At 43.7% G+C, this 15,872-nt stretch overlaps 1 protein-coding gene across 1 annotated transcript in view; it reads left to right on the forward strand.

The window, feature by feature from the left end:
- The window catches only part of ABCC11 (ATP binding cassette subfamily C member 11), a 69,278-nt gene that overhangs the window by 13,364 nt on the left and 40,042 nt on the right, over nucleotides 1-15,872 (forward strand). The window contains exons 4-10 of the mRNA XM_030298640.1: nucleotides 608-766; nucleotides 5,139-5,286; nucleotides 7,688-7,921; nucleotides 12,314-12,487; nucleotides 13,340-13,487; nucleotides 13,645-13,793; nucleotides 15,118-15,225. Coding sequence (XP_030154500.1) covers nucleotides 608-766; nucleotides 5,139-5,286; nucleotides 7,688-7,921; nucleotides 12,314-12,487; nucleotides 13,340-13,487; nucleotides 13,645-13,793; nucleotides 15,118-15,225 — 1,120 coding nt within the window. The remainder of the gene's footprint in view (nucleotides 1-607; nucleotides 767-5,138; nucleotides 5,287-7,687; nucleotides 7,922-12,313; nucleotides 12,488-13,339; nucleotides 13,488-13,644; nucleotides 13,794-15,117; nucleotides 15,226-15,872) is intronic.

A 15,872-nucleotide genomic window follows, 5' to 3' on the forward strand; every position in this document is an offset into this window, starting at 1 on the left:
TTTTATGTACATAAAAATTTGATAAATTTCTTGACCCACAAGTGGCCTTTTTTTCCTTTCTTACTATGCTCAGAGCTCATTTCATGTTCTACATATAGGTCAACTCTATTTGTGGACGCTTGTGCATTGTTTTCCACATATGGGTATACCCTATTTCTTTTCTTTCTTTTTAAGTCATTCCCCTAATAATAGGTGTTTTTGTTGTTTCTGTTTTTTTTTAATTATTTTAAGTTTATTTATTTATTTTGAGAGAGAGAGAGTGCACACAGCAGGGGTGGGCAGAGAAAAAGAGAAACAGAATCCCAAGCAGGCTCTATGCCAGGGCTCAAACTCAAAAACTGTGAGATCATGACTTGAACCGAGATCAGGAGTTGGATGCTCAACCAACTGCACCACCCAGGCACCCTTGTTGTTTCTGGTTTTTAACTATCACACATAATAGAGTAATAAAAAAAAAATGCTTTTTTTTTTTGTACATCCAGATGACCACACTGTGCTTTTTACATAGTGTATAATTCATTCCTGCAAAATCTTGCCCTTGGCTTAATTTTATGTCTTTACAGCCCTATCATAAGGGCAACTATATGACCTGTGACCTCTCTGCTAGGTTTCCTGCCCCTCAGCCCATGGATGATGCTGGCCTCTTCTCCTACTTCACGTTGTCATGGCTCACCCCACTCATGGTCCGAGGTTTGCAGAGACGCTTAGATGAGAACACCATCCCCCAGCTGTCGGTCCATGATGCCTCAGACAAAAATGCTAAAAGGTAAAGTCTTATTGGACAAACCGCTGGGTTGGCTAAAGACCATGTCTTGTGGGATTGGTGACCAAGGATGCTTAAGAGTAGCAGGTAGGGTCAGTCTTCAGACAACCAAAGAATATTGACTCTAGCAAGAGGTCTCACTATACTTCATGAACCCCCTGAAATGGTACTTACTTTATATGTATAGGCTGGAGACCTTTGTCTGGAGCAAGGATTCACATCTTTTACCTGATTTGCCTAAGGGCCCAAGACCCCAAGAAAGTTAGAAATTACTGCCTATTGTCCCTTTTGCTTTTTCTTCTGGATCAGATGTTTACCTATGTCACTCATTAAATTTTGGGTTAGTGACCAGTCTCCGAATACTTAAGTCATCACTAACTAGGTGTGTGGTTAAGGTTCCTACACAACCTACTTCACAAGGTAATATGAGGATTAAAGGTGGGGGGGACGAATAAACGACTTCAAATGTTCTATACTCATGTTCCTACCTGTAGCTACTTCATGAGAGACATCAGGTAGAGAATCATATTATCCAAATGTGCTCCAGGAAATGGTAGTCCCTGGAGAGCTTCCCAGAAGAGAGCATTCTGCGGCCAAGTGAGTCTGTGAAATGTGGCATACTTATTGCCAGGTCTCAGAGATTTGTTTACAAAGCAAATTAAAGTACTTAAGTCACTGGGAAAACAGAAACTAGTTTAACTTTGACCCATTGCTTCTTGGAATTATTCAGTAAAGAAAAAAAAAAGTCTTCAAGGAACACCAACCTCTTGCATAATGCCAGATGTTGATCAGAATCTCACTGGCTACCCGCTATGATGTCAGGCAAGTCATTTACCCTTTCCAAGACCCTGTGTCTTTATGTATAAAATAAAGGATTATAAAATTTATCTCATGGTCCTTCACAGAATTGTTGTAAGAATCAAAAGAGATGGTAAATTCAATATGAAGCACCTGGAAAAATGCCTGGTGCATAATAGACAACCAAAGTGTGTGTTTGTCCTTCTGTGACCATTATGAGCACAGGATCTCCTGATCTATGTCTATTCACTTAGGGCTCACTGATTCTGCCGTTTTTGTTCTATAACTCACATGAAAGCATCCACCAATACTTTTTTACAAATCACTCCACTTTGGGATTTTTTTTTTTTAAATAATTATCCACGCATTCACACCTTTACAGAAACTTCTTTCTCTGTGTTCACCACTGAACCAGCAGGGTTCTGGGGTGCATCTTCCCTAGTCCTTCAGGAGAACTACTTTGACTTCTGTGAGGATTTGCTGACAAACTGCCAGCCATCAATCGTCACTACCACTCACATCAGCCACAGCAGCAGAGCCACCATTGTCACCACCATCACCTTCATTATTACTATCACAATTCGTATTTCTCATTTGCCCATCCAGCACCTCCCATGACCATTACAAAAGGGTTATGAAGTAAATAGGAAAGATGCGATTTCCCCCATTTACACTTGAAGAAACTGAAAACTCAGAGAAGCAAAATTATGTTCCTTGAATCATAGTTAATGAATGGAGGAGGTGAAGTTTGAAACCATGTCTTTTGAAGATTTTTTTCTTAATTTACCTTAATGTTTGTTTATTTTTGAGAGAGGGGGGAGAGGCAGAGAGAGAGGGAGACACAGAGTTGGAAGCAGACTCCAGGCTCCGAGCTGTCAGCATAGAGCCCGACACGGGGATTGGACCCATGAACCATGAGATCATTACCTGAGTCAAAGTCGGACGCTTAACCGACTAAGCCACCCAGATGCCCCTGAAACCAAGTCTTTTGAATCTGGTAATCATGGTGAGAAATTGATACAGTTGCTAAGAGAGTTGAGAGCAGGCTATGGGGAAACTTGGATTTGTTTAGTCAAAGTGGAACAAACTCCAGAGCTTTTTATCTCTGTGGATTGGGTTACATGTGGGGATAGAGCTGGAATGAAGGGAGGTGGCCCCAAAGTTTGGCCCATGAATAATGAAATCCTCTAACACATATGGGTGTCATTTTTGCTTTACTTACCTAGGGCCCAGACCCCCCAAGTTATCTGGCCCACACAGATGGGCATGGGATAGGACAGTTGTTTTATAAATTCAGGGAGGAAAAAGCAGCCTAGAGTTTTGATAGCAGGTGAGGGAAGGTAGGACAGGAAAATTCTCATGATGTTTGTTTCCTTCTGGCTTTAGGCTGGGCACAAGTGTCCGTGGCTATAGGAGTGAAGGGTAGAAAGTACTAGAACTGCCTGCCATGAGAGCCTTAGTGACATAACATGAATAAGCAGTGCTGCTCTCAGGCCCTGAGCACAAAAGTTGGCTCTCCATGCTCCTGCTCTGTAAGTAGTCCTGGAGCCCCTGGGCATAGTCCTTGATGTTCTCACTATGGGCAGTGGTCATTGCCTTCCAGAGAGTGGAACATGATGGAGCAGGAGCCAGGAAGTAAAAGGGCACGTGCCAACATGATGATTGCAGCTGAGAGGCTGGACTGTGGATGTGTGGGAGGCATCCTGGGCCACATTAAGACTCTGGAAGCTGTAAGCACCACAATGGCTATTTTCCAGTCACCAGCTCCTGTATCAAATATAATACAAAATAAAAGAGAAATAAGAGAGAGTCAACAAAATTCTTAATTTCTGTCATGATAACTTCTTTGATGCTTTCTTGAAACATTGCTTTTCAATTTTTTCCTCCAAAGAAATGTTTTTGGTGTTCTTGTGTTGCTGGTGTCACACAGACAGCCTAGACATCATTCACTCAGATTGGCAAAATAAGGGCACATTTTTATATTTATTTATCTATTTTTTTTAAGTTTCTCTTAAACTTGAGTTAATTAATTAATTAAAATGTTTATTTAGTTTTTGGGGGGGAGAGGAAAACAGAGAGGGGGACTGAGGATCTGAAGCAGGCTCCATGCTGACAACAGAGAGCCCGATGCAGGGCTCGAAATTATGAATCATGAGATTATGACCTGAGCAGAAGTCAGACACTTAACTGAGTGAGCCACCTAGGTGCCCCTAAGGGCACTTTCAATTAGGTGGCCCAACATTGGGTCACCCTTTAGGGGGCTTTGAAATAAGTGGAGGTCATAGTTTTGGGTTTTATGAATCTTAATCTGTGTATAAAAAAAAGAGTGACATTATTCGAAGTCTTAGGCTATTTCCTCAACTAAATGTATTCCAGGATAACAAAATAGTTGGTGAGATAAAGTTATTTTTTATAGAAAAATTCAAACTACTACATACAGAAGGAATGCCAGAATTAGAAATCACAATTTTGCCAGCACTAATGGAAGTGGATCTAGGCAATGGTCATCAATGATGAGGAATGAATGGCGGTGAATGAGTCAGGCTGATACAACTTAATCCACTGATACCCTGAACATTACTAATAATGGGACAGCTGACCCTGTGTCTTCTAATGTTATGCAAAAGAGGTACACTACATCACCTATTAAATATTTTTGTCAGCTGACCTGAATTCTGAATTTCATTAAGCCTCTAGATCTAACTAAGAATTTAATAGATACAGAGCATAGAAGGTCATATTAGACAAGACAGGGATGTAATCAGTCACACCCAGAATGTGGGAAATTCTATGGGATAAATGATCCAATTTCTTCAACAAACAAATGGCAGAACGTGCAGAGAAGGGGAAACTGCTACAGGTTAAAATGAGATGCAAGAAATCTATCAGATTTGTCTTTTAAATGCAATGTGTGTGAATGCCTGGGTGGCTCAGTCAGTTAGGCATCTAACTCTTGATCTCCCCTCAGGTCTTGATTTCAAGGTTGTGAGTTCAAGCTCCATGTTTTGCTCCACGCTGGGTGTTGAGCCTACTTTTAAAAAAATAATTAAATGCAATGTGTGGACCTTGTTTGGATCTTAGGCAGACTGACTATAAAAATGTGTTTTTGATGTAATTAGAGAAATTTGAAAAAGACTGTGTATTAAATGCCATTAAGGAATTTTATTAATATATGTAATTAATATATTATATTCATATATAATAATTAATAGCTATAATAATTAATAATCATTAATTAATAACTACTATAAGGTCGCTGTAGGGTTTTTTAAAGGCCTTATCTGGAACAGATACATCCTGAAGCATTTATAGATGAAATGATATGTCTGGGATTTGCTTGAAATTCTCCAGCCAAAAAAAAAAAAAAAAAGACAAACAGGAAGAGAGAGGAAACACTAATGTCATATATCAATCATTCTTGAAATGGGAATGGGTATTTACGGAGATTCCCTATGTCCTCTCTACTTTTGTGAAGTTTGAAAACTTCTGTAACAAAGCTCCCAGGCTTGCAAGACATATGACATGTGGGTGACATATGCAAAGAAACTTCACTTGGTTCACTTTTCCTCTTTTCAAGGCTCTGCCTCCTTTGGGAAGAAGAAGTCTCAAAGCATGGCATTGAAAAAGCTTCAGTGCTCCGAGTGATGATGAGGTTTCAAAGAACAAGGGCTATTTTGGATGTATTTCTGTGTTGCTGCTTCTCTGCCATGAGCGTGCTAGGGCCGGTAAGTAGCTGACTTCATGAGGTTTGGGGGACTCCAGGCTTTAGAAATTAGCACGTTAGGGGTGCCTGGGTGGCTCAGTTGGTTAAGCGCCCGACTTCAGCTCGGGTCATGATCTCATGGTTTGTGAGTTTGAGCCCTGTGTCTGGCTCTGTGCTGACAGCTCAGAGCCAGGAGCCTACTTTGGATTCTGTGTTCCCCTCTCTCTCTGCCCTTCCCCTGCTCACACTTTGTCTCTGTCTCTCTCCAAAATAAATAAACATAAAAGGGGAAAAAAAAGAAATTGGCAATTTCAAGTCCACACCAGGAGTTGGGGACAGTTTGCCTCTCAACTGCTACTCAGAAGATAAAGAACTTTTGGAGGCAGTAGAGCTAGTAGTTAGGAATGTGAATTCTTTTTGTTTGTTTGTTTTAATGTTTATTTTTGAGAGAGGGAGAGAGTGCACATGCATGCAAGCTGGGGAGGGGCAGAGAGAGAGGGAGACAGAGGATCTGAAGTGGGCTCTGCATTGACAGCAGAGAGCCTGATGTGGGGCTAGAACTCATGAATACCATGAGATCTTGACTTGAGCCAAAGTTTAACCGACTGAGCCACCCAGGCACCCAGGAGTGTGAGTTCTGCAGCCATCGCTTGGGTTCGAACCTTGGCCCTGCCACTTAATTGCTGGGTGACTTTAGGTAATGTGTTTATCTTCTCTGTGTCTTAGTTTCTTCAAGGAACCCCAAGACACTCTTAGTGGTTGACCTCATGGAAACCTCCATGTATAAATTGGATGGCATAACATTACCTGCCTCTCAGGGTGAATTTATTTTTTTAAAAATTTTTTTTTCAATGTTTTTTATTTATTTTTGGGACAGAGAGAGACAGAGCATGAACGGGGGAGGGGCAGAGAGAGAGGGAGACACAGAATCCGAAACAGGCTCCAGGCTCTGAGCTGTCAGCCCAGAGCCTGAGGCGGGGCTCGAACTCACGGACCGCGAGATCGTGACCTGGCTGAAGTCGGACGCTTAACCGACTGCGCCACCCAGGCGCCCCTCTCAGGGTGAATTTAAATGAGATAAATATATAAAGCACTTAGAACACAGCCTGACTCAGTATGAGCTAGCTGCTTTGAGAAATGGCTGAGCAGCTCTGGGAATGTAGGTGGCAGGAACTAATGGAGGACCAATGTACCATGGTTGGGATGAACTAGCTTTATTTCCTGTCCTCCAGGTCTTCAGGCCAAGATTCTAAGTGCAGAGAGTAAGTCCCATTGTCCCAGCTGGGGTCACATGCTCACCAGTTAGCCAGCAGAGCATAGGGCTCTTTGACAATCTGGCCTGGACTGCATGCCATGGGACAGGTGCAAGTCTTTCCAGATGAAAACGGGAGTGCTATTACCAGCTAAGAGGAGAACGGATGTAGGTCAGGAAGGAACAACAGCTGATGACACACAGAGATATATGACTAGGTGACAGTGTGCTGGATATTCTTCATTTGTCCCTCTAGCTCCATCTTCCACCATTGCCCGTGCTGCCCTGTGCCCCTAATGCATGGCCTGTATGGATCACATTAATGGGGTCCCCCTGCCCTCTGGCTTCTGGTTGGGTTGGACCAATGGAAGACTACAAAAGGAGACTGCAGGGAAGGAGAAAGTGAAGGCAGGATATTTATTTCTCTGACTGCCTCCTTCCCTGACACTGGAGGTTGGGGACCAGACTTCTGGGAGGAGCCCTTTGTGTATGACTTTCTCCTTCTGGATTCCAGTGACCTAACTCTACCCTGTCCCTCCAGGTCTGGAAGGTAACAGTTCCCTGCTGTCACTAGCTTCATGTGTTCTGCCATTCCTTATTGGATTTCCCAAATTCTGCCCACACCTTCATAAATAGTCACTTCATCAGCTCCTGAGTTACACCTTTTGGGTGTGTGTTCTGTTTCCTGTCAGACCAAGCTATGAGGTGGCAGAGCCAGGATTCAGATCTGGGTCTGTTCAACTCCTGTCTCCTCCAAGGGGACTGTGAGCTTGAGAGCAAGGTTATGTTTCAGTTAGTTTTGATCATTTTTAAAAGTTTTTATTTTATTTTATTTTTGAGAGAGAGAGAGAGAGAGAGAGAGAGAGAGAGAGAGACCAAGAGAGCACAGCAGGGGAGGAGCAGAGAGAAAGAGGGAGACCCAGAATCTGAAGCAGGCTCTAGGCTCTGAGTTGTCAGCACAGGAGCCCAATGCAGGATTCAAACTCACGAACTGCAAGATCATGGCCTGAACTGAAGTCAGATGCTTAACTGACTGAGCTACCCAGGTGCCACAGTTTGGGTCATTTAATAAGCTCCCAGTCTTGACCTGAGGACCTCACACACAGCCCATGTTTATTATGCCTGAAAGGATGGAGAAGTCTGAATAATTCAAACTCCTGTTTCCTTCTAGATGCTGGTTATACCAAAGATCCTGGAATATTCTGAAAAGCAGTCGGGGAGTATTGCCTATGGAGTAGGCCTCTGCTTTGCCCTCTTTCTCATTGAGTGCATGAAGTCCCTGTGTCTGTGTTCCTGCTGGGTCTTCAACCAGCGCACAGGCATCAGGTTTCGTTCTGCTGTTTTCTCCTTTGCCTTTCAGAAACTAATGCAATTTAAGTCTCTAACACACATCACCACAGGAGAGGTGAGTGTCTGGGACTGGATACTGGAGACCATGCTTGCCTAGCCTTCCTCCAGACATCCCTGCTCTGGGGGTGGGGAGAGGGAGGAAAAGGAGTTAGAAAATGAGGAATAAAGAGAAAAGAAATAATTCCTAGGATGAGTGTCGATAATCACCAAGAATTACCTCTGGAGACAAGAACAGGTCAACGGTAACCCAGGGGGATGCCACTTCCATTGAGAGGACTTGAAAGAGATTTATTGAACCCATAGTTACTGAGGTCTACTCTGTTCTAGGCCCTGAGGATACAGCAGTGAACAGAAAGACACCAATCCTCAGTTTAAGCACACTGGAAAGTGTATCCCCTCACCCAGCCTGGGGAGGAGGGTAAGGGAGGGACATGCTCAGGGAAACCAAGGGAGGAGCGATTGTAGATTATCTCTCAGCGTGTTAATTCTTGTCTGTGAAAGAGGAGTACTTAGAGCTGCCTGGTTACCAGTTCCCTGCTCTTGCTCTCCTAACAAACAAACAAACAAACAACAGAGATTAGAAAAAGATGCTCCAACTTATGACCCTCAGTCATGGGAGTATTGGAACTTTATATATTAATTTCATGTTCCCTATTTTTCAGTTGCTTACGGTTGCCTGGAGGAGCATGGATTGCTTTTATATTCAAACAGACATTTGATGGGACACCTGGGTGGCTCCCTCAGTTAAGCTTTTGACTCATGATCTCGGGTCTTGATTTCAGGGTCGTGAGTTCAAACCCCACGTTGGGCTCCGCACTGGGTGTGAAGCCCACTTAAAAAAAAAAAAAAAGGAAAACGAACAAACATTTGAATTTTTGGAACAGGCAGTGCTTCTTTGACTTATTCCCTTTGCCATCTGGCATCAGCAACTGTCCAACCTCACCTACTTTTGTCTCCACTCCTCCATCCCCAGGTTGGTTTCTTCCCTTTGGCCAGGCCTGGCTTAACCTACAGTTCTCAAACACACCAGGCATTTCTACCTCCAGGCAACGTTTTTCACGTCACCCCTACCCTTCTATAATCCCATTCATCCTTCAAAGCCCCATTAAGGTGTCCTCTCCTTCACGACAAAATTGCTAAACCCCACTGTCTACTCCCACCAAGCACAAATCTGGCTGCCCTGTATGAGCCCCCTTCAAAGACATAAACCCTTTCAGATTCACTGCTCTATCCCTCAAAATGCCAATGTTTGAATTACACAGGACAGATGTCCAAAACAATGTCTGCTAAATTGACCACTGCCAGGTGGATCTTTTTCTAAACTCAATAGCAAATATAAGGTATTTGTTATCATTGTTACCATTATTCTTCACCATTTTTTTAGTCTTGGAACCTTAGGCAAGGTTCCATGCAGTCTCTCTGAAGCTGTAGAATAATAATAAGACCCGCCTTACAGGATTGTTGTCTCATAGGATTAAATGAGTTAGTACATACAAAGCATGTAGGAAGGGGACAGTGTTTTAGAAGTGTTAGATTGTATTACTAATTTCTGTTAGGCCTTGAGCATGGGGGCTCCCTGTTGTCCTGCATTTGACTGAAGTCGAAATCCATGGCAGTCCTTCTCCCTACTGATCTTGGGAGACTCATCATAGTAATTGCTAACTTCCACTAAGCCAGACGTTGACCCCAGGGCTTTACCTCATTAGTTCAGTCAGTCCTCTGACAACACTCTTATGTGGTAGTTTCTGTTATTGTTCTCATTGTCACAGAGGTAGAAACTGAGGCAAGGAGGGAGTAGGAAACTTGTGCAAGGTCACGTGATTGGTAAGCAGCAGAGCCTGGCTGCAGGGTTCAGGCTCTGAACCAGGGCACCTACCTGCCTTGCCAAGGAGACCTTCCACATTGAGGCCAGCTCTCTTTCCTTTTCCATGTGCCTCTGTTCCGAGCACCTGCTGTGTGCAAGGCCGATTTCCCCAAACAGCCTCACAGAACATAAGACAAGACAGCCCACTCAGAAGTGGAGATGGATGTAGCTGCTCACCTGAGGAATCCTAGAGTTGTTTCCATAAATTTCACTTTAAAAATAATTTAAAAAACACCTGCATATGTTCTCCTTGGGCACAAAATAGAATAGATGACTCCCTGGGCCCAGTCACTTCCCTTATGCCTGGAGGTGACCACCATTATCAATTTGGCTTGTGTCCTTCTAGACTTTTTAAAGTGCATTTAGGTACACATGCAAGTTACCCATGGAAGACATACTGTATCTTGGGTGTGTGTGTTTTAAGTTTATTTATTTATGTATTTTGAGAGAGCGAGAGAGAGTGAGAGAGAGCGTGATTACACAAGCAGGGGAGGGGCAGAGAGAGGGGGAGAATTCCAAGCAGGCTCTGCACCATCAGCACAGAGCCTGATGTGGGACTTGAATTCACAAACCTGAGCCCAGATCAAGAGTTGGATGTTCAATTGACTGAGCCATGTAGGCGCCCCTGTGTGTGTGTGTGTCCTTTTAATATAAAGGATACTATATTTTACACAGGGTTCTGCCACTTGGTTTTACCAATAGAAAATGTATGATACAATTTTTTGGGTGAGTTTTTTTTTTTAAGTTCATTTATTTATTTTTAGAGAGAGAGAGAGAGAGAGAGAGAGAATGAGTGCATGAGTGGGGGAGGGGCAGAGAGAGAGGGAGAGAGAGTCCCAGGCATGTTCCATACGGTCAGTGAAGAGCCCAAGTCAGGGCTCCAAATCACGAACTGTGAGATCATGACCTGAGCCAAGATCAAGAGTCAGATGCTTAACGGACTGAGGCAGCCAGGTGCCCCTTGGGTGAGTTTTTATGTCAGGGGCACTACATTGTGCTGTTTTGTAGCTTTTCTTCCCTCCTCATTATGTCTTAGCTTTCCATGTTCACACATATAGATCTTCCCCATTCTCTTTCAGTGATGCTTACTTAGAATTGTGGCACTTTCTTTTTTCCCCATTTTTATTGAGATACAACTGACACATAACATTGTATTCGTCCAAGGTATACAAGGTAATGATTTAATATAGCATTAATATAGCATTTTCAATATGCCAAAATTAAGTGTTTTATATGCACTATCTCATCAGTTGTCACATCAATGCTATGGAGTAGGTTGTATTATTATCCCCATTTTACTGATAGGCAACAAGGCTTAGAGAGACTGGGTAATGTGTCTTTGGCTCCACAGCTAGTAAATGACAGATCTGGGACATAAACTCTGACCAGTTTGCTCCAAGACCCAATATTATCTGATACACTTTGAGTGGATGCTTTAGCTTTTCCCCACCAATGGACATTTAAGGTGTGTCCAGGGTTTTGCTGCTATAAGCACAGCTGTATTGGATATTCTTGCGTGCGTTTCCTCTAGCACATGCAAGTGTTTCTCAACAGAGAAATAAAATAGCCAAGTCATGGGGTTTGTGCAATTATTAACTTTAAAAGATACTGTGAAACTCCTTTCTAAAGTGGCTATACTAGGGGCTATGCTTCTCATACACTTTCATCCTTTTTTAAAGATTCAGCCTGGGGCACATCCTGGGAACTGGAAGGAGGTCAGTTTAAAGTTAAAAGGAAATCACATTTTAAGACATTCAGATTGCTCATTCTGAAAGACATTCATGATTTGGGTCCTTAAATATTTCTTGATTTGGAATGTCAGCTTTTATGTTACAGCTGGACTGGGCAGTATATATTGGGGAGCAGGGAAGTGGACAGAAGATTCTATAGCAAAAAATAAAAAAGAAAGATAAAAAGAATTAGTTCCTGCCTTAAAAAATTCAGCCATTGGGGTGCCTGGGTGGCTCATCGGTTGAGGGGCCGACTTCGGCTCAGGTCATGATCTCGCGGTCCCTGAGTTTGAGCCCCGCGTCGGGCTCTGTGCTGACAGCTCGGAGCCTGGCGCCTGTTTCGGATTCTGTGTCTCCCTCTCTCTGACCCTCCCCCGTTCATGCTCTGTCTCTCTCTGTCTCAAAAATAAATAAACGTTAAAAAAATTCAGCCATTATTATTACTAGTAATGATTCATAATAATTCATTTATTAGAATGAATAAAATAGGCTAGGAGACTAGAAGCAAATCTCTGGGGAATCTGGATATTAGAAATAGTAGCAATAGTATGGTAAAATATAACTTTTATTGAGCACAGTCTATGTGTGCAGATCCTTTATATTTCATTGACGTTCTCACAACAACCATATGAAGTGGGTATAATTATTCCAGCTTCACAGGTGAAGAGGCTAAGGCTCAGAGTGGTATAGTTACTGGTCCAGGGTTACACAGAAAGTAGCAGGGGAGATTGGTGTTTCTGCCTTTACCACCTTGCCTCTCAAGCCTTGCTGTCACGGGCAGTGTAGCCCCTTGCATGGGCAGTGTGGCACCTGGCATGGTGATACCTATGCTCACGGGCTTGCTGTCTTACAGGCCATCGGTTTCTTCGCCAGCGACGTAAACTACCTGTTTGAAGGGGTGTACTATGGCCCCCTGGTCTGTCTCATCTGCTCGTTGCTGATTGCCTGCACTGTCACCTCCTACCTCATTCTTGGACCCACTACGCTCTCCGCCACTGTTTTCTACCTCCTGATTTTACTAGTGGAGGTAATGTCTTTCTTTGACATCCATTTGATGTTGGATATCCCCGCAGAACTCCCAGGGCTCTGGAAGCTGGGGTACTCCTGAGGGGAAGTATTGACTCTTACTGAATATTCATTCCATTGTGGTTAAGTTTCAGCTTCAATTTCTGCCTCAAACCATTCTCTGATCACAAGGTTGGCCAAAGAAATAAGAGGTGAATACGACATGCCAAGTCCATCTTGTAGGCTTCTGGGAGGGTTTATCTGCCTCACAGACTTTCCTTAGTAGATATCCTCCATGTTAGGTTTTTGTTCCTTCTCTTCTACCTAGAATGTGGTAATGGACTAGCCTGGATAGCATTGAACATTTGCCTGAGCACAGTATAATGGGGGAAGGGAAGCAAATTTGCTGACAAAGATTCAGGTGAAATAAAATTGGGAAAAACAGGAAGTGACTCGTGTTATGTGTGCTCTGAATTATTGAAATCAATTGTTTTCCTCCCCCAGTGTAGATATTCTGACCAAAAGGTGATTGTAACTGTTGGCAGGTTTAGGGTTTCCAAAGGCAAAGGAGTAATATTTGTTTAGTTAGCCACAGTAATATTTGTTTAGTTAGCTTGGTACACAGGAGAGAAACACCCCTAGGATGTGGGAGGCAGGTGCTCTCAGGCACAATGGAGAGGTTTCCATTGGAAAATCTTCAGCAGGGCCCTGGAATCTGTAGAGTCACAATGGATTCAAACAGTGCAGAATCAAACTCAGGTATTCAATCCACATCTGGATTTTACCTTTGGGCATACTCCTGGTTGCCATACTTCTGCTGGGCTGAACTCTCCTGCCCTTGTCGAAAGAAGCTCTTGCTGCATTCTGACTGCAGGTGTTCCTGAACAGAAAGATTGTCAAGATACACAATCACACATCTGAGGTCAGTGACCAGCGCATCTGTGTGACCAGTGAAGTTCTCACCTGCATCAAGCTGATTAAAATGTATGCATGGGAGAAACCATTTGAAAAAATAATTAAAGGTACAGAAAATCTGGTTTTCTGTTCTGAGCCTTGGGATGTCATGGTGGGCCAAGCGTCTCACCTTTTGGGGAGTTCTTTCATGCTCTGGGGGCTGTTCAAAGCTCTAGAGAATGTTGTTATGGTTAATTCCAGTGCATTGGGGTTTTAATCTCTCAGACCTCAGAAGGAAGGAAAGGAAACTATTGGAGAAGTCTGGGGTCATCCAGAGCCTGACCACTGCAGCCTTGTATGTAGCCCCTACAGCAGCCACAACAGTGATGTTCCTCATCCACACGTATTTACAAAGGAAACTCACAATTTCACTAGTAAGTGCTTGGGATGCTTTGTTTTCCTCCCATACTGATGGGGAATTTTCTTGGGTGTTGTTTCATAGACCATGCCCTTCAAAGATCTGAAGGTTTTGCAAATAGATCATTGGTGTTGATTTTGACTTTCTAGACTTTTAGGATGCTCAAACTTTCTTCCATCTCAACCTGTCTGAGAAACTGACATACCTTCAGTAGCAACTGTGGGAGGGAGGGATGATAAAGTCATCCGGGGATGCAAGGGAGGTGGAAGGTGCTGTAAAAGCCCCAATGATTCTGCTTACATACCTTGAGAATCCTAAATTAAGGAGTTTCTTCAAATCCAAAATGGAGCCCTGAAAATATGCTTTAAAAGGAAAGCTAGAGCTTATTCTGCCTTGTCTTTGTGGTCTGACCCTGGCCCAGAAAAGTAGCAGTTGCCTTTTAGGGTGGAATCCCAGTTCTCTGAGGAGAAAAGTCAGGGTGCTGCTTTGGGAGAGCGGGAATCCAGATGGGGCTTGGGGCAGGACACTGCATCCAAAACAAGATAGGGAGCATTTGAGAGTCTGCAGCCAAGGACTTATTTGTGCTCCAGACAGCAGGCACCCCTACTTGGCCCAGGCACACCAGAGAAGCACCCCTGAAGGTCTGAGGGTGGATGCAGCGGCTTTTATAAGGAAAACTCTCAGCAGGAGTTTAGGGCCACACTGCACTCACACAGTGAAGGATGAAGAAAGGAGTAGAGGTGGGGCACAGATTGGAAGGTCCCCAAGGTACTAGGGGTCACATTCTGGGATCCTGAGAGCTGAAGATGGTCTGCTGTAGTCAGGAAAAGTCTCCAGGACAGAGTGAGACATGGATTAGGCTTGAAGTGCAGGGAGATTTTGAATATTAGAAAAGAATACAATATCTAAGGCAAGGAAGAATAAATATGATTGTAATAGCAATAATAGTATCAAACCTCATTGACAGTAGACAAACTCACATATACTTTCTTAGTGTTTCCTCAACTTTGTTCCTGTGCTCACTTCATGATTTTGGTACTATGCCAATCGGAACACTGAGCTTGTTGGGGGAGGGGACCTGACCGAAGTTTGCAGAATCAACCAGTACCAAGCTACACAGGAGCCAGGCCTACAGACATGGAGATCTTAAGATGAGTGCTCCTTCTCCACTTTTTCCAGTATCCCCAAAATACTGGCTTGGCCCCTGACAAGTGAAGGATCTGCCTGTCAGAAGCTGTAGGGTCTGGCTCTGTGGTTTCTGGCTCAGGGATGAGGCTTTAGGGAGCAGAGAGAGCAGAACAGGGATGTGACGCTCACCGCCTACTCCCCTCTTCATACAGGCCTTCACAGTGATAGCCACCATGAATCCCATGCGGCTCTCAGTGTTCTTTGTGCCCTTTGCAATAAAAGGTCTCGCAAATTCCAAGTCTGCAGCAGAGAGATTCAAGGTGAGTTGTCAGAGGACTGTTTGCACGGCTCTCTGCTGGGGTGCTCATTTGCCTTCAGTCACCACGATGTTCCTCCTGAGCATGACCCGAAGCCAAGGCAGAGTCCAGTGTCAGTGGAGAGGGATTGGCTAACTCAGTGACCTCCCGTACGGAGGCTGGTGTGGGGGCTGGGGAGACTGATGAATCAGGCTCCGGGGAGATCTTAGGATAGTATACACAAACCAGGTCTCAGACAGGAGGTCTGCAGACCCTGTCCAGTTTTGTATAGGGTTACCATGATGGTTTTGGTTAAAAAAAAAAACATATTTGTTGTTTGCATTTAAAAACTGGAAATTTTATGTAAAAATCGGATTTCTGGATTCCCCTGAACAATCAGAAGATCTGGGAACACCAGACCCACATTCTCCTGTGGCCACAAATGGCTGGAGCTGAAGTGATAGCTGCCCTATTGAGATGAGGCCCTCAGATACAGTTTGCCACAGCCTCCACTGTGTCCTATTGTATCTCCAACACTGGGGCTGTTTTTCCTACTATTTATCATCTTAGCAATGGTCTATGTGACTTCTTTACATAGTTGGTCTTGCACCTACAGCATCTGAGTTTAAAAACCCTAATCCAAACTAATTTTAAAAAGCTTTTTTGTAGTC

This window comes from Lynx canadensis, chromosome E2 (genome assembly GCF_007474595.2).
Source record: "Lynx canadensis isolate LIC74 chromosome E2, mLynCan4.pri.v2, whole genome shotgun sequence".
NCBI lineage: Eukaryota > Metazoa > Chordata > Mammalia > Carnivora > Felidae > Lynx > Lynx canadensis.